The sequence below is a fragment of the Coptis chinensis genome, chromosome 3, assembly GCF_015680905.1.
Source record: "Coptis chinensis isolate HL-2020 chromosome 3, ASM1568090v1, whole genome shotgun sequence".
Taxonomy (NCBI): Eukaryota; Viridiplantae; Streptophyta; class Magnoliopsida; order Ranunculales; family Ranunculaceae; genus Coptis; species Coptis chinensis.
Genome location: NC_141458.1, coordinates 105,130,516 through 105,157,849, shown reverse-complemented (window position 1 = coordinate 105,157,849; position 27,334 = coordinate 105,130,516). Strand labels below are relative to the sequence as shown.

Sequence of the window (27,334 nt, the reverse complement as noted above, 5' to 3'; positions counted from 1 at the left end):
GGAGTCAATGCCTCCATCCGTGTTGTAATAGATTCTTTTGATCTATTGCAGTATCCAGTGCATTGTTTCTGCCTTATGAGCCGCAAACGTCGCCAATGCATCATCCCCATAATTAGCTTCTTTGTAGCTCCATTTCATTACAAAGTTTCCTTCCGAAAATAATGCTCAAATTTTCTTTATCAGCTCCTTAGCAATTGCCGAAATTGGAGATGACATATTGGTAACGAACTCGTAAAGGATTCGACAGTTCGTTTCCATGAGTACATTTGCAAGGTTTGAGGCTTTCGCAACTTGTAATCTTATTTTTAGTGCAATTGGCTCTGCCAAAAAAGCCGTAGAGAAAGCAATGGGAGTAGTAATGGCCATTATGAACATACCATTTTCATCTCTGAACAAGCAACCAACCCCTGCTGCACCTGGATTCCCCATTGATGATCCATCAGTGTTAAGCTTAATCTAGCCAGTTGGTGGGCAATCCCATTTCACATTAATTTCTATCTTCTCGGTGCCATTTTGTGGTCGAGTGTCAGCAATTATAGCCATGATTTTCGTCATCTTCCTTGCTTTTATTACCCAACGAAGAGGTTGTTGTGGTTTTCCATTGAAAATAATGTCATTTCTCGCCAGCCATATGGCCCATAACCCAGCACCAAGTGTAGCCATCCACATTCTTGCATCGGCCTCATTCTCTAAGCATTTGACCATGTGTTGTAACCAATCTCTAATGGTGTCAACAGTATAGTAAGCCACGGAAACGGACAATCCAAGTCCCAGCCAAACAGCTCTAGCGAATGCACATTAGACAAACAAATGCACAGATGATTCATCCACACACTCACAAAGAAAACACACTTTATTCACCGTTAAACCTCTCCTTTATAAGAGGTCACAGAATTGGTACAAGCTCATGTACTAGCTGCCACATAAAAAATCTCACCTTATACGACATATTTAATTTCTAGATTTTAGTAAAAATCTTTATCTTTTCCCTGGTCGGATCACACCAATCCTGCAATAGGTTATATGCACTTTTGATTGTGTAATCCCCATATTTATGCGGCCACCAGAAGGTCGTATCTTCTCTTGCTTCAAAAGTGAGTGGGATGGATATGATTCTTTTCGCGTAATCAGGTGGCCATACCTCCGTAATCAGCCTTGTGTCCCATTGTTTGGTAACTGGGTCAATGAAGTCGCACACTCAATCATGTATACAATCACTAGGTTTATCAATTAAAGGCAACATAATTGGGGTGTCTGGAATCGAGTTATCTTTTGAAGCCCGAATGGAAATGCCATCTCCCACCTGCCATCTCCTTCCTAGTACAAGAAAATTTCTCGTGTAGTGCATAGTCCTCCAAGTTGTTGATGCAGATAAGGTTAAATGTGCATGCATAAAATGTTGCCTCCGAAAGTACTTATCCTTCATTTGAGTTGCCCACAGAGATTGAGGATTACACAATTCCCATGCCTTCTTTCCAAGCAAAACTAAGTTTTGCATTTGAAGATCTTTAATGCCTAACCCTCTGCAATTTACCGGTGAGCATGCAAGATCTCAGGAGAAATAATGCATCTTCCTTTCTTCCGCAATAGGAGCCCAAAGAAAATTCCTTCTTATCTTATCCATCTCTTCAATAATATTCAACGGAAGTTAAATGCATGACATAACGTGTGTGGGCAAAGCAGAAATGGACAGAGTTTATCAAAGTAAGCCTTCCACCTTTAGACAGCAAGCTAGACTTCCAAGAAGCTAATCTGTTGTTGAATTTTTGCATTAAAGGTAAGAAATGTTGTATCGTATTCCTCCCATTGAACACCGGTGGAATACCCAAATAGGTTGGAAAATTAACAGTGCAAGGAGTTATGAATATCCGGTGGAACATTCTAGAATCCCTGTCTGGTAGTCTCTTATTATGAATGAATTGAGACTTATGTCAATTTAAACTTTGACATGAGGCATCACAATATCTTTGAAGACACTTGTCGGTTTCTGTTGCTTACTCAATGTTCCATTTCCTATAAATAATGGTGTCGTCAGCATACATGAGATGAGTGATTGGCAAATTGTGTCTTGATAATTTGATTCCATGGATTAGACCTTGCTCTTGCAGTCGATTAAGATTGAGCGAAAGAACTTCAGCACAAAGCACAAATAGATATGGCGATATAGGATCACCTTGTCTCAAGCCACGAGTAGGGAGAAAGAAACCATGAGGAGATCCGTTAAGCAGAATAGAGAAGGTTGGACTCCTCACACAAAACATCACTTTTTGTATCCAGTTCCATTGAAGCCATATTTGTTCAAAACCTCCTCAAGAAAAGGCCACTCAATTTTATCGTAAGCTTTCTGCATGTCCAGCTTAAGCCCAAAACATTTTGCACTTGCATTTGACTTACCCTTGATAACATGAAACGTCTCGTGTGCAAGCAGAGCATTATCATGGATTGACCTTCCCGGTAAGAAAGCACTTTGTTGAGGTCCTACTATTCACTGTAGAATCGGTCTCATCGTCCTCTGGACAATAATCTTGGCAATAATCTTGTAGCTTACATTGGTTAAGCTAATAGGCCTGAAGTGATCAGCAGCTGAAGGATGTGGTATTTTTGGAATCAAGACAATATTGGTATGATTTATTTTTTTCGTGAAGGTGCCTGATTGAAAGAAATGTTGAACAAGGCTGATTATTTTCTCATGTACTTCCTCCCAAAATGTCTTGTAGAAAACAGCTTGGAATCCGTCAGGCCCTGGAGCTTTGAAGGATTCAATATTTTTTATCGCAATCGAAATCCTCAGTTGAGACAGGCCTGATTAGAGAATCATTATCTTCCTGTGTCACCAGCGGTTGATAGCTTCCATTAACTCCCCATCATATTTAGGTTCCGACGTGGAGAGCAAATTTGAGTAATATTATGCAAGATGATCACCAATCTCCAGACGTTATGTTAACACCTCCCCATTTAGCTTCACTAATCTGTTTATATCATTTCTTCTGTGTCTATTTATCACCATTGTATGGAAGTACTTTGTGTTCAATTCTCCCATGCCATACCAATCGTGTCGAGCCTTTTTGTCCCCAATGTGTATCCTTCATTTTTAGTACCTCTTCATACTCCAACAGAAGGCTTTGTTCCTGAATGAGTTGTTGTTCAATGGGAATGACGCATTTGTGTTGTTGCTCTTGGCACTCTGTTAACTTCCTATCCAGCTGCTTTAATTTCACATCCAAGTTGCCAAAACATATGTGATTCCACTCAATAAGTTCTTTCCTACAAGCTGATAGCTAGGTTTTGACAGAAGGAAAAGGAAGGCGAACCCAAAAACCTCTTGTCATAGCGTTGCGTCCCACATTCTTGCATCCAATATCTCGAGTCCACATTCATTTCAAACCTGAATGGTCTTTTTAGTTTCAGTTTCGCCGGTTCTAAAATCAAATGTAACATCTTGTGATCAGATTCAAGAGTAACATTATGGAATAACAAGGCATTAGGAATATATTTCCCTCCACTTGCTTGAACACAAGGCACGATCCAGTCTTTTCGAAACTCTAGTGCGGAAGCATTGGTTATTAGTCCATGTAAAAGTTGATCCCACAAACCCAAGATCCATAAGTTGATAATTTTGAATCATATCAGCAAAAGGTTGACATTGCCATTGGTACACTGAACGACCACCTCTTTTCTCTTCTCTGTACAAAATATCATTAAAATCTCCAGCACATAACCATGCATGATCATTTCCAAGATTTAAGGTTTTCCATCATTTGCCATTGTTCTTTTCTTGTAGGGAAATCATTATTACCATAGATGCCATAGAAATACCAACAAGGTGAGCTGATTTCATTAATTTTTGCATGAATGATCAAAGCATCTACATATACAATGTTAAGGTCTACATCCCCATCCCACAAAAGCCATAAACCCCTAGACAGTCCTTTTGTTGGATAAACATAAGATTGGTATCCACCTTTAACCATTCTAAGTAATCTACTAGACTTACTCATAATAGCCTTAGTTTAAGACAAAAAGATAAATTTTGGTCTCAGTTTCTGTATTGAATCATTCAGTGCTCTTATTGTCGAGGGGATACCAATGCCTCAACAGTTCCACACTAAACTCATGGCTTCTTTTGAAGTTGTTTGTGGGGAACTGCGTCACCGTCCGATATGGATTATGCCTACCGGAAAAGCCAATGGAATTACCATTAGAGGAGGGGAGTTTTCATCACCAACAACATTCAAAGATGATTTGCGCCTAGCCTCTCTATCTTGGAACATACTTCCTTCAAACTCTTGATGCTGAACAATCCGTACGTAATTCAAGACTCTCTGGGTTTGCAGTACCAAATTCAATTTCTTGTCTCTTGTAGTGTATGGAATTGTCGCCACCTAAAGCAGAGTCAGTATAGTTAGTCAAGTCCACAAACGAAATATTAATTGGATCATTAAACATTTCCTGTGTAGTACTCATGAAGGAAGTATTTGGTAATGAAGTCAGTTGCTGGATAGGTATTTCCGGAGAAAGTCCCAAAGATCTTGGGAATATGGTATCTAAATTAATTGGGTTAGAGTTGATAGTACATTCATTGTTTGTACCAGCAGTGTGTCCAGCCTTTTGAATGGATCCCACATATTGTTTAGGTGAATTGACTTCCATAATCATTGGGCCTTTGTCCTTCCCATCCATGCGCTGCATATGAAGGTCAAGATTTTCATGTCCGTCTAGAACAGAGTCACTTTCATTGCCATGCCTCGGAATCTCAAAAATCCTTAAAGGTTGGTGCACTCTTGGAAGATCATAAGTACTAATTAGAGACACTTCAAACACTGGACGATCATCATGAGTTTTGGAAACAGCCTTGTTTTGGATTATAAAGATTAAAACGTAGACTAGACAAAGTGAACTGTGGCTCTAAACCAAGATCGGCATCTGCTATATATGTTGCATGACGCTTGATGATGACCAATGAACCCACATTTGAAGCAACACATTGGTAAAAACTCATATGAGAATTGGATCCATTCAACTCCATTAATTGGTTCAGGAAGCTTGAATCCTGGTGGGATTGGATCATGAATATCCATCAATGCTTTGACTCGAGTTAGCTGAGAGAATTCATTAAACTTGGATGCATCAATTGATTTGGGGAGAAACAGCTCGAGTCAATTAAGTTTCCTTCAACAATCTCCCTATCCTGGAATAGTTCAAGGAAGTTAACTAGTTGAACCCAAACATAAAACTTGTTGAAGTCAGGTGCATGGTTATCTTTCATCTCCATCCAAGGCACAATTTGTAAAATATGCTGAGAAACAATCCAAGGTTAAGCCTTTAAGATCATTTCAATTTGATGTTGATTCTCTAGCCATACTTGATAAATATCCCCTTTGTACAAATGCACTTCAGTGATCTTAAAAGGAGCCCAGGTTTTTTCAAGATTGACTTTAAAGGTGCCATACAAAAGTTTTCCCTCTAGAACTTTGACAAAGAGACTAAGCTTATCGCGTTCCAACAGCTTAGCTTTCATTCGGTCCGAGTAGTTGATTGTAGGCACTCTGTTTGATACTGCAAATTTGATGAAATAGTGAAAATGTTTGGTGATTCAATTATTTGGTGTAAGCTGAAATCCAGGTATCACAAATTCACAATTGAAGATGCTCTCAACGTTATGACATACAAATTCAATCCAAGTGATCCTATCTCTAAACTTTGTGAGTGGACCGGATTAGGCTGACATCACTGTTCTAAAAATCGGTCTAGGCGGTCTCTAGGCGCTAGGCGGTGCCCAACCGACTCGCCTAGGCCCAAGTCATTTAAAAAATTGGTGGACCAATTAGGCGAGTCCATGGACCAAAATATCGCCGATATATCCGATATATCGCCGATATATATCGGTATTTTGGTACACCGATATCGATATTTCCGACATATATCCACCGAATATAGAACCATTTTTTCCGATATATATCGGAATTTCCGATATGAAACTTTATATCGCCGATATAATCGATATTTCCGATATAATCGATATATATCGGTTGACTTTTTGACCATTTTAAAATATAAATCCGATATTTCCGATATATATATCTCGATATTTCCCATATTATATTTCCGATATATCCGATATTTCTCGAAAAATAGTTAGGGGGCGGTTACCAAAAATGGATATATCCAAATTTTTTTTGGGTACACCGATATATTGATCGATCGATATTTTGGGCCTTGAAGAAGTCTAGGACTAATCGACCTCTAGGCATTTTTGGACCTTTATATATATATTCAAAAGTGGAAAACAATTTTAAAGTTAGAGGATACCAAACGAGTTTTTTTTTTTTTTTTTTGGTTATAATTAAATGTTTAAATCATTTTGTATTGTAAAGATTTGGTACTTATTTAAGGTCCTTATTTAAGGTCCTTTTTAGACTTAATATATATATATATATATATATATTTTAATAATTAAATGTTTAAAATTTGAATAAGTTTAAAAGACTAAAGCCTAATGTAAATTATATGTCACTATAAGAAAGAGTGTTTTTATATTAAGTCGATATTCTTAAACTATTACGCATTTTTGTAATAAGTATATTTGTTTATGTTTATTTTTTGAGTTATGGTAAATGATGGTAAATGATTTTCTTCATTTCTTGTAGTATAGGTGTTTATTACTATATATATTATAAGATATATTAGGGGAAAAAAAAAGCCTAGTGCCTAGCTCGTCTAGGCACTGCCTAGAAGGCCTAGGTGCTCTCCCACCGCTCGACTACCGCCTAACGTTTTTTAGAACATTGGTTGACATACGAGGCCTGCTAGTAACCAACATGTAGCGCAGCTGGCTTTAATTATAAATCATAAATTTAGGCCCATACATATAAATTGACCATGAATTTATGTTTTAGGCTCGGATGAACAATAATTTCAGTTTTAGGGCATTTTTGGGCTGACATCATCAATTTACTTTTGTTTAATACCAATTATGACATTCTTCTACATCTAGCAAAAAAAAAAAAAAAACTCTAACTAGAAACTTGTAAAATATTTTTGAGATTTAGTTGTTTCCATTCTTTGAGTTAACTGATTTGTGTGTTGTGAATTAGTGATTATTGATTACTGATTTAAGATATAATCAAACATATATCTTTTTCTCCATCTAGCTAAAAAAAAAAAAAACTCCAACTAAAAACTTGTAATTTTTTTTGAAATTTAATTGTTTCCATATTTGAGCTAGTTGATTTGTGTGTTATGATTATTGATTTAAGCTATAAGAAAACATCTTATTCTCTCATGATAAACACTTTTCTCACTTTGCAATCTACTTTTCTCACTTTTCAATTTTAAATTATTGATAATTGAAGAATATTTTGGTCGATTTGAGTACTGATTTGACAAACAATTGAATAATAATTAAATTTAATTTTCAAATTCTCAAATCTTATGTTAATCAATCGTATGATTTATCTCGATATTATTGTTGTCAATGATATTTTTAAATTTAGAGTATTACAAAACACCACTATGTATGTGTACAACATATATATCTAAACACTATTATGTATGTGTACAATACATGGAGAAGAGAGAGAGGAAAGAGCGAGAGACACGCCAGAGAGACAGTGAGAGTGATTAGCTACATATGTTTCTTTTTTGTTTTAAATTAAAACACTTAGAGGAGCAACAAAACTGTCTTTTTACGTTTTTTGTCCTGGAACCATAATTCCAACTGCACATGCCTAGTGCCTAGAGACGTAATTCTCACCCAATTCTGTCCTACGGCCCGATTTATTCTATACATTTATTTATACCACACTTCAATAGTTCAATTGATGTGTAGGATGATTAGCAAAGGAGTCCACTTTTGCTGCAATTTCGGTGAGGCTTAGTTTGCTTCCAGCCCAATGGAAACATAACACGTGTCCATCTAACTAAACCAAAAATACTTTAAAAATTGGAACCGTTCCTAGTTGTTTTTCTTCCTATTATGCCCTTGATCTCTCCTATAGAGTTCACGTAGAAACTTCGGTTTTTCTGGAAGATTCATAAATTACATATAATGGCTCCATCCTCTTCATTGGTGGTCATTGTCACCGTAACAACGCACTGTAAAGTAACAGACTACATATTGGAATTTATTATCTTTTTCAATACAGAGGAAGGAAAGTAACAATTTTATTTGTGATTTTTCATTTTGCAGAAAGAAATAAAAATGGATGTGAGCGAAAAAAAAAACTGATTTGGAGAGAATGGAATAAATCTTGGAATTGATTAGATTTTTATTAACTATAGTTAATCAATAATTGAAGAGTACTCATAGGTGGAGATGTGATAGAGAGAGTACTCTGATGGAGATGTGCTGGAGACTTTTCGCTCATCGTCGTCGAGTGAAATTTTTCTCGTAAAAGGGGCTCACAATGCTGTAAGAGGACTTGACATTCAAACATGTTTCCTAGGTTCGTTTGGTTGTTTTTCTTAGCCGGTAGCGTTGCAACTGCCTTAGAAGAACATGGTTTTATTTACAACGGCTTCAAAAATGCTAATTTGAGCCTTGACGGCCAAGCGGGGATCACAGGGAGCGGCCTCTTGAGGCTAACCAACATCACCCAACTGACAGTGACAAGTCATGCCTTCCATCCGAAACCATTTCAGTTCAAGAACCTGTCATCAAATGGTAGCACTCTTTCCTTCTCTACTACTTTTGTGTTTGCAATTGTCCCCAAATATAGTGATTTAAGTGGTCCCGGTATTTGCTTTGTTATTGCACCATCAAGAAGCCTACCAGGAGCTCTACCAACCCAATATCTCGTTTTCAATTACACCAGTAATGGGGATCCATCCAATCATGTTGTTGCTGTGGATTGATACTATCGTTAACAAAGAGTTTGGTGACATAAATGATAACCATGTTGGTATTGATCTAAATAACTTAAGGTCAGCCATATCTGCTCCTGCAAAGTACTATCTCGATCGTACTGGTGGCAATTACAAGAATCTAAGCCTAATTAGTGGACAACAGATGCAAGTCTGGATTGAGTATGCCCTTTAATTCCACCCATTGATGCGCCCAAAGAAAGAGGTGGGTCTATGGACTATTGAATTGCAGAGGCAAAAGGAAGGAGAGGGCATAATAGGAAGAAAAACAACTAGGAACGGTTCTAATTTTTAAAGTATTTTTTGTTTAGTTAGATGGACACGTGTTATGTTTCCATTGGGCTGGAAGCAAACTAAGCCTCACCGAAATTGCAGCAAAAATGGACTCATTAGCAAAGGAATGCTGGGGTCATGGGGTGGCCCGTGGCATGGGTGCCTACTTGGCTACTTGATGTTCGTTCCCTATTTATGTCCTTCCCCTCACCTAGGCTTCTGCTAAACAGAAATAGAAAGCAAAATTGCATTTTGCGCGATGTGGACCGCTAAAATAATGGCGCAAAGGTATGTCCCGCGTCAGGTTTCCACCATAACTTATCCATCAAATCAGCATTCATCAGACACGTGTGTTGTCCCATTCCAATCCTATTTCCTTTAATAATAATAAGCAATTCTAATCCCACACTCAAAACTTCTCACTCCGTACTTTGTTTCATCATAACCCACGTCCTCATTTTCTCTGCTATTTATTCCAAAAAAAAAAAAAACAACACTTCACTCATCAAATCGAAAAATGGGATTCGCAAAAAAAGAGTACGAGTTTCTAACAGAACTAGGTGTCGGACCTCGTAATCCAGGTTGTTTCGCTAATGGCACGTGGAAAGGAAACGGTCCAACTATCTCTTCCGTTAATCCTGTTAACAATCAGGTTCGTATTTATTTCCCGATCATTGTTTAATTAGTGTCTGGTTCTATGATCCATGATTTTCTTTGTTTCAGATCATTGCTGAAGTCACAGAGGCATCGATTCAAGATTATGAAGATGGGATGCAAGCTTGTAGTGAAGCATCAAAGCTTTGGATGCAAGTAAGTCATTCTTTGTGTAAATGTGTTTAGATACTCATTTATTTATTTTTTGTGTTTTCTCTTCAGATTCCTGCACCAAAGAGAGGTGAGATAGTTAGACAAATCGGTGATGCACTAAGAGCCAAGTTGGATCATCTTGGAAGACTTGTATCACTTGAGATGGGAAAAATACTTCCAGAAGGAATTGGAGAAGTTCAAGTATTAATGTTTACTTTCTTACTATATATATGAACTGTCATTGTTCCATAAATGTGTGGCACATTTCGGGATAAAGAACTAAAAGGATAATGTTTGTTATCTTTTGGCAGGAAATTATTGACATGTGTGATTACGCTGTTGGTTTAAGTCGTCAACTGAATGGATCAGTCGTACCGTCAGAACGTAAGCTGAAGCTTTACATTACAATGTTAATTTTTAATCTTTTACATGTAAATTTCCATTGTCTTCTTCAAGGCCAGATTAGATAGCTTCTGTGTAGTGATAAGTTCTTGTGTACAACACGGCACACCTGAAGCCTAGAGCTGATATTAGTTACATCTACAGCTGTATTTGAGTTTTATTATTTGTTTATATATCTAATTTAAATCTTGAGTACTCTTTCAGTGAAACCACTTTCCATATATATTTATTATTTTGCGTCTTTTCAACAGGCCCGAATCATGTGATGATGGAGGTGAGGTGCTTGTTTGTGCTTTCGAACAAGGATATTTGGGTTATGAATATCAGTAGGTAATAAATGAGTACGCTAGTACAGATAACGCTTTGCACATACGCTTTTACTTTGCAGATGTGGAACCCTCTTGGAGTAGTTGGTGTAATTACAGCTTTCAACTTTCCGTGTGCTGTTCTTGGTGAGTTTTAACTCTTCCGTTTTACAAATATTCTATAGGCTAGGGAAATACTTATTTATTATTATCATAATTATTTTTTTAGAAATCAGTATACGTCCCGATCAATCAGATCATATGTTAAACTGCAAGAATTAATGGAACTCCATAAATGTTTTTCTTGCCTAACATTTAATTCGGGATCATTTCAGAGAACTAAGTACACTGTTGTGTTTCAGGATGGAATGCCTGTATTGCGTTAGTCTGCGGAAATTGTGTTGTTTGGTAAGTCTTTAATTTTCTGTCTGGGGTTTTTAGCAAGATATCCTACTAGAAACTAAGAACAGTTTGGGAATGCTCAATTACTGGGATTTCAGTAACAGAGTCTCATTGTATTCCTTTCCTCTATAGTGTAGACTATATCAATTCGTTTGGACCAAGTTATCTAAAGTAGGGTTCTTCATGCACTGCAATCATATTTGGTCGTTTGGATCATTTGTATTCCAAACTATTAAAGCCTACTTAAGAATGATATGTGTAATGATAATATAACTGTAAGTTCCTTTAGGTTGAAGGTTCTTAAAATTCCCATACTGCAAAAGCATATTGACTAAGGCACCTGTTAAGACCTTGACCAGGATTTCCCTGTCCTTTTATGGAACTAATACTTTTATGAAAAAAAATTGGTGTCCTACAAGACAATGAATTCTGAAAAGAAACCGGCGGTGTTAATCTTCTTCACTTCTCGCAGTGAAAAAAATGCAAGAGCCGAGAAAACGTGTTGAAAAGTCCAGATATTTCTTGTTACAGGAGTTTCTCATTTCACATAACGGCAACCTCCAAAGAGTAGTCTTTCTTTTTTGTCGTTATAAGAAAACATGAGCAACAAGTTGTAGTTTTTTTTCTCAATTCTCATTCTTAGTTGAAATTACATGAAAAATCGGTCATCACTTTAAATGCATTGCTTCGGAACTCGGAAGTATATGTGGTATATTATTTATAGATTATGTTGGATATGCTATGGGACTCACGACAGACTGTTTCATGTTCCACAGGAAGGGTGCTCCTACTACGCCATTGATTACTATCGCAATGACAGAAATAATAGCGGACGTTCTAGAGAAGAACAACTTACCAGGTGCAATTTTCACTTCTTTTTGTGGAGGTGCTGAAATTGGTCAGGCCATAGCAAAGGACACGCGTATACATTTGGTTTCATTCACAGGTAGTACCAAGGTAATCCATCTTGTTCTGTTGTTTGGCCTCATCTCAAGATGGTTATGAATTTATCATATTGCAGTTAATCCCTTTCTCTCTACTTCGTTTGTTGAGATTTATGGTTTTTTGCACTGACCTTTTTCAATATTATTTCCAATCTTTGATCATACACAGTAGAAAATACATTCTAGTGTCAAACTCTTCTTCCCTATAGTGTGCATTGCATATTGGTCCTGCCCTTCTCTGATAATTTATGTACTTAAGATGGTAATGGCATTAGTCTTGCCTGTACTGACTGAATATCTTAGAGCGTTTTCTTTGAATTCCTGTTATCAGGTCTTACATTCCTACACATTCTCTATGATTTAGAAGGAAGATGTGTCCAGTTAACTTCTAAGTTTCTTAGCTTTTGTATACGTGTTTTTCCTCTCTCTCTGTCTCCTTGTCTGTCTCTTTGTCTGTCTTTTCATTGCATGTTAGCTCCTGTTTTAGAGCTCCGTATGTTTCTCCTGAGACTTATAATGGAATAGACGGATGGTCTTGTGCTTATAGACTGAGAATCTTAGATCATTTCATTTGATTGCAGTAACCATTTCTTACACATTTGAAATTCCAGGTGGGCCTAATGGTTCAGCACACAGTGAGTGAGAGGTTTGGCAAATGCTTACTGGAATTAAGTGGGAACAATGCCATAATTGTTATGGATGACGCAGACATCCCGCTAGCTGTCCGTTCTGTCTTATTTGCTGCTGTTGGTACTGCTGGTCAGCGCTGCACAACATGTCGTAGGCTGGTAATTTAGTTTCGTTTATCATTAGAGTCCTGAAATGATAACATTAGTCAAAGCATTTAAGATTGTTTATTTTTTCACGGAATTGGGCATAGAGCCTTTGTTTTGTAGTTTACTCAAATAGGAAACAACACTAATTTTACAAATCAAATCCTTGTGGAGAATTTTTAATTGACGTGGCGCCCGTGTGGCAAAGGTGGTTGGAAACGAGTACTGTGACCATATGGGAGTTTTGGGGGTATTTTGGCATTTTAATTATGCAATTTTAAAACGCAAGCCGCCATGTGGAAGCGCCCTTCAGTCCGGTTGTTTTGCAGTGCGACATCAATGTTGCATTGTGATTTCCCTTGTTGCACTGGACTTGGTGCACCGAAAATCTGAGCCACCGGGATCAAATGACGTGGAGATTTAGCATGATCCTTAATTGGTGTACACAGGGATGTACTTTGTAAAATAAGTTCCTCCCCAAACTTATGCTATTACATTAGGGAGGGGATATGTTTGCCATAAATTCCATTTTCTTGATTTTTAATGATGTTTTGTTGATACAATTTGAAATATTCTTTACATGCAGCTTCTCCATGAAAGTATATATCAAAGTGTACTGGAACAACTAATTGGGGTTTACAAGCAAGTTAAAATGGGGGATCCATTAGAGAAGGGTACGCTGTTAGGGCCATTACATACTAGTGTGTCGAAGGAAAAGTTTGAAAAGGGAATGGAAATCATAAAATCTCAGGTAATCATTTTTTCTTACGATTAAAGTCAGTTTATGTTTCCCAGTCGTAAGTTTGGTGTTTGTCTTCTAGTGTTTCTTATAACTAAGGTGCATACATTTTTTGTTTAAATTTAACTGCCATTTTTAATATTTTAATATTTTAGCATGCAGTTTATTAATATTTTTCATATTGTTAATATTATTTAATAATTATTATTATTATTATTTTTTAAATTTAACTATAGTGAAGCATCTGGGGTGCTTCATACCAAAAACCCTACTAATAGAAACCCAAGAGACCTTTCTGAAGCTTTACATAATTATATTTCCCTCAATATAATTGGAAAGTAGTGGTAAACGCTGATTCTTCTTTATTCGTTTTGGGTGTTGGAATGCAATGGTAAAATAAGAGTTGTACTAATTGTCAAGCTTCCATTATTTGATTATTCATTTAGCAGTTGAAGAAAATCGTTCTAGGAATATTTAGTGCTGGATGCCTGGATTCATGTCAGATTTATTTATTGTTGTCATGTTGTGTTTTCTATTTTGCAACTGAAAAATGCAGAACTTTGATTTGTAATTGCTTCTGAATTGTCTGAAACTTTGTCCTGAAAATATGCACCATTATTTCTTTCATGCATGCCTCGAATTTTGAGTCACTCATGTTTAACTGCTGTGCTTCACATGAGTACATTCTGAATTAATGTTGTGCAGGGAGGAAAGATTCTGTTTGGTGGTTCAGCTGTAGAATCTGAAGGAAATTTTGTGCAGCCCACAATAGTTGAGATTTCCCCGACCGCAGATGTAGTAAAAGAAGAGTTGTTTGGTCCAGTTCTCTATGTTATGAAATTTCAGGTAGCATGGTCTGAATCGGATCTAACTTTCCGTACTTTTGTTTCCTAATTAATTGCTTGTCCCTATTTCACCTGACATAACAATGCGGTGTCTTTAGGTGTTTTAGTCTTTCTATTGTGAGATAATTCATCAAATTAAACTTACTCGTTGTACAGACTCTAAAAGAAGCAATTGAAATAAACAACTCTGTACCACAAGGTTTGAGTAGTTCGATATTTACGCGCAAACCGGAAGTTATCTTCAAATGGCTCGGGTGAGTATTAAGAATTAGATGTTGAATATTATTTTCATTTCATTATCTGTATGAGTTATTTTTTAAACTATTTTAAATGGTTGAATTGTACCGGTTTACGTCATCAACTTCTTTATTTTTTATTTTGTGTGTAATTTTGTATTAGATTTGGATATTTCTAGAAGCGTGTATAAGGTGTTACATACAATACACCCCAGCAGAGTTCTACTTGAATATTTCTCTCCCCCATTAAATTTTTGAATACCATAGTAACCATACCTTCACATGCGACAATGTATAATCATTTCCCCTGGTTTTTTTTGGACATCAAAAATAAACTAATATCAAAGCTATTTAGTATAGTTTCTATGAAATATTCAAGAAAATGGTCTAAAAGACCTTATTCTGTCTTTAATCACCGACAAAAAAATCTAGACACGTTTTAGTTACTAAAAAGACATGGTTTTGAAATTTAATTGTTCATAAGGAGAAGTATGACAGGACATCTCTGCATGCTATAGACATCTACATGCACAGTGTCTTTGCATCCTACAATTTTTCAAATGTATCGTTTTTCAATTTTTAGTTCAATTTGTGGGCGCTCTCTCGTTCCAAACCACTTTTTCTTTGTTAAATATATTCATGTTATATACATTTTCAGCCTTTGCCAATGTGAAAATAACCAGTTAAATAATACCATGTTACGTCTTGTATAGTTTTAAATTACATGTTACACGTATGTGTTTTTATGTAAGTTTAGACATTGGTAAAAGAGCTGCAAAAACCTGACACATGTCGTTGGCCCAGATCCCCCCTCCCGATAAAATTCCTGGTTCTGCCCGTCTCCATTCATGACTTTTTGAATTAAAACTTCTCAGCATTTGGTAGATGTTGGACTTTCAAAAAGGAGGGAATTGAGTAAGATCTCAGTCATGACACACTGAAAACACAATCCAAAGACCTTCTGCGATATTACTCAACCCATATATGGCCTTCACAGCTGTTGGTATCTTGTGATGATCTAGATGATTATGTAATTGTCTAGTAATGACTAATAGTATTTGTCTTATGCATTTACCAAACTTTTATTCCATTAATGTGTTTGTTGATTTATTTATTTTTAGTTGCTAATTCATTTTTAACTGTAATGCAGGCCACATGGTAGTGACTGTGGTATTGTAAATGTAAACATTCCTACAAATGGTGCTGAAATTGGTGGTGCTTTTGGCGGGGAAAAGGCTACTGGGGGTGGCCGTGAAGCAGGAAGTGACTCATGGAAGCAGTACATGCGACGGTCAACATGGTAAGTTTGATATAAGTCTGTCTTGATTTTGTTGGTGTAAAAAAACAGAAACGTTTTAGAGTTTATTTACAAGTACTAAGCATAATATGCACTTTTTATTTCTTTGTTCATTTCCCAATTGGCCCTGTCGTAATAAGCTATAAACTAATGGCTTATGGTTGTATTAACATTGTGATAATGTGTCCCCTTCATGCGTTGTAATCTATAAACTGATAATTACTTCAAAGTTCTTGATTAGGCATTAATGTATCTGTTCTTTCCTGTGTGAGGAGTCACTGAGGACTGGAAAGCCAGAATTAATTGTTATTTGATTTCCTACCCTAGAACTTTTAGTTGCTTTAGCTTTATTTGATAACCGCTAATTGAAACTAATGCTCATGAATCTGAAATGGTGTTGAGGAGATCTCACACCATTGTATCTTTCTCAAGTGCCAACTTCATACACTACTGAACCCATTGGAGTTTTGTTCTTTTGAGGGTGCAATACTGCAATCTAATATCCTATTTAGTTTTATGTTCTTTAGTTTTTTTTTGTTAATGTGGTTGTAATATGTACTGATTGATATCTTAACAGCACGATCAATTATGGAAGTGAGCTTCCACTTGCGCAAGGAATTAATTTCGGCTAATGGGTCTGGCATTCGGTGAGCTGCAAATGATATATTATTTTTTTATGTCTTTTCGTGTAGATCTTGTGTCTTTTCATAACGTACACATTATGTATCTTGTCGCTGCTTATTTGATTTTGTTGGTTATCTTGTAGGAATAAGTTCTGCTCAGGGACCACCTCAGGAAAGTCCTTTCACTTCCTTTGTTCAAAACATCAACGTGGCCTATCTGAGAAATGTATGTTGAGATCGGATAAAAAGTATTTCTGATAATGTTAAGTCTGGGATTGGATCTGATCGCAGTCCCCTTCTACACAATAAGGGCAAAAGAAAATGAAAGGACATTTGTTTTGTTGAAATATATTTTAACATTCATTTCACGCATGGTTATGACTTAAGTTCCTTTTGTAGTTGTGTTTGTGATGTAGTGCTAGTTAATCTACCAAGATGTCACTCCGGATTAGAATCAGGCTGCAATCAGCCTGAGCCTTCCCTTCAGTGTGGATCACAATTCTTGCTTGCACATGTTGCCTTACTACAAGTTCTTTCTGTGTTTTCCACCCCGAACATAGTGCTTATCAGTATATACGTAGGCTGTGGTTAGTAGAGTTGGTTTCCTTGGAGAACTAGTGAGAGAGACGGAATACTGAAGAATGGATTACACTTTTTCTCTAATCAATCAAATTTCCATTCCTTTCACCATTTTTCATATGCTCAAAGAATATGATTTGATTGCGTTTATGTGGTTTCACCCTCGTCCTCAGATATGAACTAAACACTGGAGTAAGCCAAGGTGAGTGATGGTCGGCATTTCCTAAAGTGGCTAGAATAGCGATAAATGCTCATTCAGCCCTTGTCACCCCTGAAGCCTGTTTGTCAGGCTAACTGTGTTTCAATGAGTGCAGCATTTTTTGTTTTGGTTTTTTTAGGCACGAATGGATAAAAAAGCTCCAAAGTTTTTGTTTTGGCACTACCGATTAAAAATTGCATAAAGATTTTTTGTTTTGTATTTTTTTATTGGCAAGTCTATTTTAAATGAGATTTTTTTTTGATTAGTAAGTCTGTTTTTAAATGAGATCAGTAATTCTTTGATGCTGACGGGGTTCGAGCCCAAAACCTTTAGTATCATCACTCAAAGATTTTACCGGTTGCTAGTCAGCATGCAAATGCCTAAAGATTGGTGTTGGCGTTCACATTTTCTCTGTGATTCAAACCTTTGAGTCTAGTTTGATCTGTTGCATGGATACACTTAATGAAGCAAATATGGTCGTGGTACATCTAGTTTTTACTAAGGAAGGAACTAACATATTGTGCGAAGGTGTCCCAGGTGGCCAGGCCATATGGATACGTTCGGAACTATCACTTTCCAGAGGTCAGAGGTGGAAGGAAGAGTCACCAGATTTGTTCATCAAAAACTGAAATTGGGTTTTATTGAGATTGAATTCTAACCTGATTGAATGATAAAATACACAACAAAAGCTCTATCTATGTGGCTTTACTTACCAAAGCTTCAACCTATCGTCCTATCTTTGTGTAGGGTTCAACTGTTTAACCTAATTGTGTTTATTCTCCCAGTACATAATTATCACCTACGTCGTTTTTGTAAATCATCGTTTCACATTGGCTTCTTCTCCTAGTTTAAGTATAATAATGATCTAACCTCTCTCTAAAAATTAAGTGTTTATATTATGTAATCTCACTTCCATTATGGTCAGAGCATGTGGGACAATGGGTATTTATCCGAAACAGGTCGTCTAGTTGGGATCTTGCTTTGATACAATCTTGAAGTGATTGTATCAAAAACACATAACATTAAGACTTATTGAAGAGCTTTTGACCTCGTAATCCACACACAAATGCAAACTACAATAATATTATTTTCTCCTCCCAATAGATGAGATACATCATAATTTATAACACTAGCTACTTAATAACTAACCACTAACCTACTTACGGGATAATGTCCAAAATGAAGAAAACTAACCAACTGGGGAACTTGCCTCAGATCTTTTGGGTGGAAGACTCGTTGTTCAATACAACTTGGGTTGAGTTCTTGGTTTGTGCTATATTTAAATTCTTACTCTTGGTGTATCTTTATATGAACTTCATTGATATAGTATTTTTAGCATATTTCTCATAGGGGTGTAATGGGTACCCGATTATCCGAAACCAAACAGAAATTGAAACCAAATGTTTTGGTTTCGGGTCTTAAAAAGTTAGACCCATTTAAAATGGGTCATTAAAAATCGAACCGATAAAGAATCGAAACTATTGAACCGAATAGTAAAAAACCCGTAGATACTCGAACCGAAATCGAACCGATTATTATGATTTCGATATTTAAAATTTAGTATTATATTACATTTAAGATAATCAAACTCATACATTATAATATAAAATATATTTTTTACGTGTAAAAGTCTATTAAATATATATATAGTATAATAGTGAATGTGTATTGTTAAATGTATATTTTATAACATACGTTAAACAAGTGTATCATAGATGTTAATAATAATGTCAACGTGTATATAATGAATTAACTAATACTATACATTTTATATTTATTAACTTATAGACGTGTATATTTAAATAGGATATACATGCTTGATATATTGTGGTACACACACTTATTATAAACCAATATATAGTGTTCATATTAAAAATTAGTGATGAGATGTAATTGTAAGACGCATGTACTCGCATGTTCGATTTAATACACGTGTACGAATATATGTGTGTGCACGTAAAATATATCAAGGTAACAAATATATGTGATTGCACGTGTACACGATCGAGTTAATACAAGAAAACAAATATATGTATGCAGTATGCACGTAAAAAAAAATCAAAATTATAAAGTTAGATATTGATTATTTTAATTTATATATCAAAGGTTTAAATTATCATATGAATTGTAAATGTTTTAACGTGTATAATTGATACGTATTCATAAATTGATGTAAATATGATTGTTGATACATCACTAATTATATATAAAATATTATTATGTAGGAAAATAAAAAAATAAAAATAAAAAAAAGTTTTAGTGTTTAAATGATTGAAATTATTTAATAATCATAATAAATAATAAAGACCCGAATTAGAACTGAAACCGATAAAAACCCGTGGGTTTTTATGGTTTTGGGTTGGATTCTATAATTCTCATACTAAAACCGTTGAGAACCGAAACCGATAAAACTGTAAATAGTAAAACCCAAACCGAAACTGCTAAGACCCGACCCAAAACCAACCCGTTGGCACCCTAATTTCTCATATACTTTTGAAATAATATTGGAGTTTGCTTATATGGTTGAGAATTAAAAAAGTATAATTGGCTTAACAAAAACAAATTGATTGGAAAAGGGTTAGAAAGAAATAGCTTGTTTTTCATTTTAAGTCTTAAATACCAACTCTAATGGTCCTGTAAGCTCAAAAGAACACTAATGGTCCTGTAAACTCGAGGTCCATTGGTTCCCAATCTTCGTACTCGTATTTCCAAAATTATTTGCTGAACATATTATTTTCCAAAAACGAAAAAGGTTTTAGGGCATCATTAACTTGGTCCTAAACTCCTAATGTACCATGAATCTATGATCTTCCATTTTTATGACCCGGCTTGGAAAAGCTAAACAATCCAACTTTATGTCGCCTTAGCATTGCAGGTTTAAGATTCATAAAGTAGCCTTTTATGGTTGAACAAGGGTTAGGTCAAGTTTAATTATCAGAAAACCCTAGCAAAATCAAACATTTTGCAACCATGGATTTCTCACTTCGTCAATCCACCAAATTTACTAAGGCTACTAACTCATTTTGTTAATTTATGACTACACACATTGAGGCTGGTTGTTTACTCTTGACAAGTGAATTCTTAATTTCTTTATAAATGTCAAGACTCAAGATTGAAGAAAATGTTCAAAGAATTAAGAGCAAGTTCAATGAAGAGCTGCCAAAATGAAGCTGCTAAAGGACGACAACTTTTTTTTGCCCTTTTAGCAAGAGAGTCAAATTTGACAGACGCAAAACACAAAAACCATTCCAATGGTTGTTTCATACTTTGAAGTGCTAAAGAGATACAGACGGTATAGTTTCTGTCGTCCGTCCATTAGTTGCAAGTATTAAGTTGAATTTTTTTTGGACAGACGACATACTTTCTGTCGTCCGTCAAAATTTAACACACAAACGACAAAAATTGTGTTATCCGTCTCCCGAAACATATTATGGCAATTGCTAGACAAGGCCACAAATTTGACTGGGTTTATCACACTAGCCAAATTTAAGAATTTTTCACTACACTAGAAATGGTCGAAAATGACGGTTTATTCTGTCCTAAATCAAGATTTGCAACGAGATAGTGTCCTAGACTCCGTCGTGAATAGTTCTATCGTTAATATTTATGACGGAAAATAGCGTGGTAAGTTGAATTAGAATTGCAATGGATATGAGACAGTTTATGTCGTCGTTAAAGTTAGGACACTAAAAACCGTCATAAATTTTCTTTACACCAAAACAACCTATTTTCAAAACTAGAACTCAACCAACCGTCGCACTTTTGTGTCCTGATTTTAGGACATGTATTTCCTCACATTTTGTTTTTGGGAAGTCAATTAACGACAATGTTCCCAGTCGTATTAGTTTAAAATAATTTTTTTTGGTAAAATCTATTTTTTTCTAGACACGTACCCCTGCTAATTGTTACATGATTTGAGGTTTCTCAAATCATAAAATCAACTACACAAAAACTACATACTAAAGCAACACATTTCAAAAATTGATACATAATCCATTGATAATAATTTCCAAAATTTACAATGTTCTCAAGCTTTTGATTGCCAATAACTAAGCTTTCAAAGTATACAAGGCAGGTGCCGATTAGCAAAGTCGGCAAAACCTTTGAGTGATGATACTAGAGGTTTGGGACTCGAACCCCACCAACATCAAAGAGTTACTAATCTCATTTAAAACAGACTTACCAAAAAAAAAAAAAAAAAAAAAAAAAAAACAACAAACATAATGAATAAACAATTTTAAATTCCTATCTTCATCACCTCTGCGCTTTCAAAGTATACAAGCCAGAATAAGAACATAATGAATAAACAATTTTAAATTCCTATCTTCATCACCTCTGCGCATGTGAATCACACAACCTTTTATGATGGTAAACAACCTTGAGAGTTTTCTAGAGATGGAACCAACATAGACAAACAACACGACAAGAGCATTAACAGTCCAGCGCCACTCCACACAAAGAAATGTAGCAATTCCATTGGAATGACTTTTTGGTGTTTGGGGTGTTATATGGCTTTTAACAGCTCATATAGCATCCCATTGGACTTGCTCTAAAGGTACCCAAGAAGTTGTAAAGAAGTTCAAGCTCAGAAGATATGGTGTTTTAAGACAAATATGTGGTCATGCGCTATATCCCTATATATGGTACTAGCCTCATGCCACGTGCCTGGGAACGTGGAACAATCCTAACATGGATGAGCCACACCATTCTTTTTTATTTTTATTTTTTTTAAAATTTATAATCAAAGTAAAATTATTATTTTACCCTCATGTGCAAACTTTTTTTCCCAACACAAGGGAGTATACCTTCATTTAATTACAATAAAATATATTTTGAAATATTAATATCTAATTAAAAAAATGTAGAGACTGTTATATAGTTATTGTAAAATATAGGGAATGTCACGTAATTACCATAAAGAATAGAGACTGTTCTGTAGTTTATATAAATATTAGGGACCTAAAAGCAAAAAAAAAAAAGAGGAATTATCAAAATGCCCCTGAGACATACACCAAAATTACTAGTCATCAACCCACAATTTTTATTTATTTATTTATTTTTTTTTGGGAATCAACCCCTAGATCTTAATATCTTTACTATATAGAAAAATCTTGGGGTTGAAGGAATAATGATGGTGTGTGATGTAGGGGCAATTTTGTCATTGCACATTTTTTTGTTTTGTTTTATAATTTTAAGTCCACATGCTTTATATAAACTATAGAATCGTCTCTATTTTTTGTGGTAATTACAGGACAATTCCTATACTTTACGATAACTACATAACAATCTCTATACTTTGTCTAAATTAAATATTAGTCACTATATTTTATCTAAATTACAAAAAAGTCCTTATATTTTATCAACAATTACAAAATTGCCCTTATGCACAATTTTTTTTAAGTGGAAAATTTTATTAATAATGATAACGAATTTTACATTAAAAAAAAATTATCAACAAAAAATATATTTATTGATATCTTTGCTATATAGAAAAATCTGAGGGTTGAGGAATAGTGATTGTGTGTGACGTAGGGGCAATTTCATCATTTCACAGTTCTTTTGTTTTGTTTTATAATTTTAGGTCCCTATGCTTTATATAAAATACAGAACATTTTCTATGTTTTATGGTAATTACGGGACAGTCTCTATACTTTACGATAACTACATAACAGTCCCCACACTGCTTTGTCTAAATTAAATATTAGTTTCTATATTTTATCTAAATTACAAAAAAAAAAAAAGTCACTTTTCTACCCAATGTAAATTACAAAAGTGCTCTATATTGAAAAATTACAAAATTGCCCTATACACTATTATTTATTTTTAATTTTTTTTTATCAACAATAAATATATTTATTGGTATAAAAAATAAATCAAATAAATGATTTAGAGGTCAAGCGCGCTACAAAATTGCGTCGCTAGCCCTTTTTGAATAGCAAAATCAATCCTCCGTAGGAACCAATTGTTATCACATTGCTGTCTGGGCTTTATATCCTCCGTATATTTCGAACCAGCTTTTTTATCACATTGCTGTCTGGGCTTTATAGTTTATACGTATTCTATGTCCAATTTTTTTTAGTATGATATTGCCATTGGACTTTTTATCACACCGATATATTAAACGATTTCATTTTCTTCTATCATAATTTATATCCAAATAACTACTTTATATTTCTTTTTTTTTCTAAAATCCGAAAACTACTAATAAAATTTTTTAAAAACCGAAACTACATTAAAATCACAATGCACCTTATCGTAATTAAACGAAGATATACTTTTTGTGGCGTGATGGGAAAAAAGTTTGCATATGAAAATAAAATAGTAATTTTATTTCGATTATAAATTTTAAAAATTAAATAAAAGTAAAATAGTGTGGCTTCATAGATTGTTCCATGTGCCTACGTGGCATGAGGCTAGCAGTAATATATGTTGGTATTCTTCGGTTCCTCCCCCATTGAGAGGACACAGCCACATAGGATAGCTCATCAATGTTCCTATTAACGTGGTAGGGTCCATGATGTTGTCCATATCACCTTCCTCGAAGGGTCCCAGACACCCCATGGTCCCTTGTCCTTGGCCATGATAATTCTATGAACGACCTCATGTCACATCAGGCTTTCTCTTCTTCTCATATCCTTATCTCCCTACTGAACCAACCGTCAGATAATGACAAACCTCAATGTAATAATGAACAAATGGCCAGTTGCATTTTGCTCAGATAGAAACACAAAACCTATGAACACAAAAAAGTAGTGCCAATTTTCAGTTCAAGTGTCAAACCACACACACCAGAGTACCAGACTAAGTCTTATTTCCTAACTAAAAGTCTAAAACTAACTGTTGCTGCTCTGCAGTGAAAGTGTGAAATCCATCAAATGCAAAGAAAAAACAGCGAACCTAACCAAGACTCCCCAAACTCTGTCTTGGTATACTTAATTAGTTTACCCATTTTCTAGTTCTCATTGCATTATTGTTGACAAACTATCAAGTACCAACAAACAAATTGAATAACACAAATAATTGAACAAATCACCTAATCATACCATATAAATAGATTAAAAAGACGTGATTATTTGCCCCCACGTTTCTAAATATATGGAACATACACAACTAGAACTTCAAGATGCATTGACAAATTCCATGGTCAGATTTGCTGACCAGGGAAGTTATGAACAATCTCTAGGAATCACTCATTGTGATGAGAGGTAGACCTCAAAACTTGGGATGTTACTTGCATTAATTACCAGAAACGTTACATCTCATTACAAACACAACGGCTCATTTTTTTTTTTTTTTTTTTTGAAGTTAAGTAGTTGGGATTATAGCCTTCCCTGCTTCCATTGATATAAAAATCTATAGTACATTTTCCCTTCCCTATCTTCCCTTACAAGTTTAGAGTTTAGAAAGAGTTTCAGTAAGAAGTAAAAGGGGAGAAAACAACGGCTCATTTTCATAAATGCTAACTAACTTATTTTATAAACGAGCCCTAAATTCTGTTTAGCTCAGCTCATGCTGCAAACGAGCGAGTCCTGAGTCCTAAATTCCTACAGCATGAGTAGCTTGGTTACTTTACCCCACAAGGATGGTAATCCAAAGTATCAAACTATCAACTAAGCCAATTGTTTCCGGATGTTCAGCCAAAACCCGCAGCTTGTCTCGTCTTCATTGGTTATAGCTTAGAAGGGCATAAATTGGTCAAAAATCATGATTAAATCCCTAAAATTATTTCGGGTGCTATATTCACTCTAAACTATGTTAAAAAAAAATTATATCATGTATAATTTTAATTAAGAAGGCAAATTCCTTGAAAACTTTAATTCAAGTACATGTTTTTACACTTGACAATGCAGCAATTCAAAATTCATAAATTGATAAAAAAAAAAAAAAAAATAAAATAAAAAATACACTAGATTAAAGAACTAAACCCTAATTAATTAGCTAAACTAACAGCTAATTAACTACCTTTTGATTTCTCACTGCTGCAATTTATTTCGAATATCTCTATTCTTCTTCATTACCTTTATACCTCCTCTTCTTCTTGTTGTTGTAATAATCAACTCATCACTCTGCTTCAACGAGCCAGAGTAGAGAAACAGCTACCAGATCGAACCAGCGAACGATTACGAACCCCGTCTTCCTTTCTCATAGGACTATTCGGCGTTGATCTCAATGGCGAGTCCAAGCTTCTACGAACAATATGTTTCATAGCTGAAATCAAATCCTCCGTTGAATTAATCGGCGGACTCGAACTACTAAACTTTTTACAAAAGTTCATATGCTGATTCAATGCTTCTTCACTAGTAATAATTCTCCCAGATCGAAATATTTCATCTTTAATTGCTTCACCACATAGTCCACATATCCATCGACCTTGATACCTTTCACGAACTTTTTCTATGTACGTCAACGTACATTCCTCTGTTAATCCACAACATGCACATTTAGCAAACTCTACTTCTAGTTGCGGCGCTGTAACTTTCTTTGCTTGAGTTTCTGGTGCTGCTGGAATTGCCATTGATTCAGTAAACAAAGTCGCCGACATCACCGAAATTTTCAGACCTCTAGAAAAAGAATGAGCTCTTTTCTAGATAAAAGACTTGTGTTTAAAACTACCGAGAATTTCGCGTAACGTTAGATTCTGTTTCGGTTATGTTTTGAGATTCTCTGACGCTTGGAGTATGGGGTGGGTGTTTTATTGAAAGTTTGAAACGGTTTATTTTTTTGTTTTGCTACCGCTCTTTTTCCCACTCGCCTTCAACCTTCTCAGCTTCAAGAAGTTCTAAAAAGATTAGTACCATTTCAAGAACGTGTTGTAAACTCTCCTTTTGTGAATCTAGCTGAGATCATCGATCATATCTTGAAAGTTGTAGAAAAGTCATGTGAGCCTCTTTGTTTCTTTTTTGCTCTCTTTGCGTGGGAAGAGTAGAGAAGAGGGAGATTTGATTCCTTTTTGTAATCAAGGCGGCCACAATGATTGACAAAACTTATTGAGTCCACGTCAGTTTTCTTTGCTGGCAATTATTGTTTATTCTTTGCCAGCTGTATCGGTTGTCTTCTTACCAAAACTATTGTACTCAGCTACTCACATTAGCAACTTAAACGTACTACTACAACTCAAAGATCTTGACGTGTTACTATTTTTCTGTTGTACTAATTTTGATGACCATTGATTTATATAATGTGGGCCTGATTTTTGGGAAGTATGGTTGTTGTGTTTTTTTTTTCCGATAATAGGGAAGTATGGTTGTTGCTAAAAGGATTGACCAAGATGGAAATAGAAGGAATGAGCTAGAATATTCTGAAGATGCCAGCTGATCCCCAAATTTGGAGGAAAGTTGCAATTTTTAGTTTGCTTAACACTATTTAATTACGACTAATTTTTTTTTTTTTTTTATTTTTTATTTTATTTTTTTTTATTATATTTTTTTACCCACTTTACTAGTTGGCACACGGGGTAATCTGTTTTTGGTTTCCCACATTTACTGTGAATTGTTGCGCTTACCAAATTTTAAAGCATTTTAAAGTTGATGTGTCATATTATTATTTTTTCGTTGATGATGTCATATATAATAAGTGCGTTATACATAAGTTGCTTAACTAATTTGTTCACTGTTTACGCAAGAATTGTGGTTGAGATTCGTTGTGTTTTGATCTCTCAAAGGTGCTTCTCGCGTTAATTTCTTTCTCAAGATCATTCCTAGATTATATCTATATTAACTCTCACTAAGCGTGAGGCTAGAGGTATAACTTTTACCCACAACTTAAAAAATAAACCGAAAATAAAAAAACATAAAAAGCAAAACGTCGAAAATGGTCTCAACTAGCCAACTAAAAAATAAACCGAAAATTGACCGAAAAAAAAACAGATTTTGTAAAACAAAACGTCGAAAATGGTTTTAAATTCTCAAATCTAAGATTTGATCTAATTATATAGTATCCATCTTCTTCACTATCTATATATTGTCTGCAAGTTCCACCATGAGAGCCTCCATTCACTTCTTCTTCTTTGTTCATTCTCATTAATTGCTACCATAAAAACTTGCATGGA

General features: G+C 35.1%; 2 protein-coding genes and 1 pseudogene across 3 annotated transcripts; 2 read left to right on the top strand and 1 right to left on the bottom strand.

Moving 5' to 3' along the window:
• Positions 1-8,103: 8,103 nt before the first annotated feature.
• LOC147512517 (L-type lectin-domain containing receptor kinase IV.2 pseudogene) lies at positions 8,104-9,157 on the top strand (annotated as a pseudogene). The gene has a single exon (XR_015214996.1). The product of XR_015214996.1 is annotated as an L-type lectin-domain containing receptor kinase IV.2 pseudogene (transcript).
• Positions 9,158-9,539: 382 nt separating this feature from the next.
• Positions 9,540-16,906, top strand: ALDH7B4 (aldehyde dehydrogenase 7B4). The gene is made up of 15 exons (XM_086595546.1): positions 9,540-9,787; positions 9,859-9,945; positions 10,012-10,143; positions 10,254-10,326; positions 10,596-10,618; positions 10,733-10,796; positions 11,012-11,057; positions 11,828-12,008; positions 12,607-12,783; positions 13,355-13,519; positions 14,213-14,353; positions 14,509-14,606; positions 15,739-15,888; positions 16,463-16,532; positions 16,652-16,906. Exons 1-14 carry the CDS (start codon positions 9,653-9,655, stop codon positions 16,515-16,517), a joined length of 1,527 nt encoding a protein of 508 aa, XP_086451672.1. The 5' UTR covers positions 9,540-9,652; the 3' UTR covers positions 16,518-16,532; positions 16,652-16,906.
• Positions 16,907-25,067: 8,161 nt separating this feature from the next.
• LOC147512515 (uncharacterized) lies at positions 25,068-26,228 on the bottom strand. Its single transcript, XM_086595545.1, has one exon. The coding sequence runs from the start codon at positions 25,826-25,828 to the stop codon at positions 25,358-25,360; it is 471 nt and encodes a 156-aa protein (XP_086451671.1). The 5' UTR covers positions 25,829-26,228; the 3' UTR covers positions 25,068-25,357.
• Positions 26,229-27,334: the final 1,106 nt, after the last annotated feature.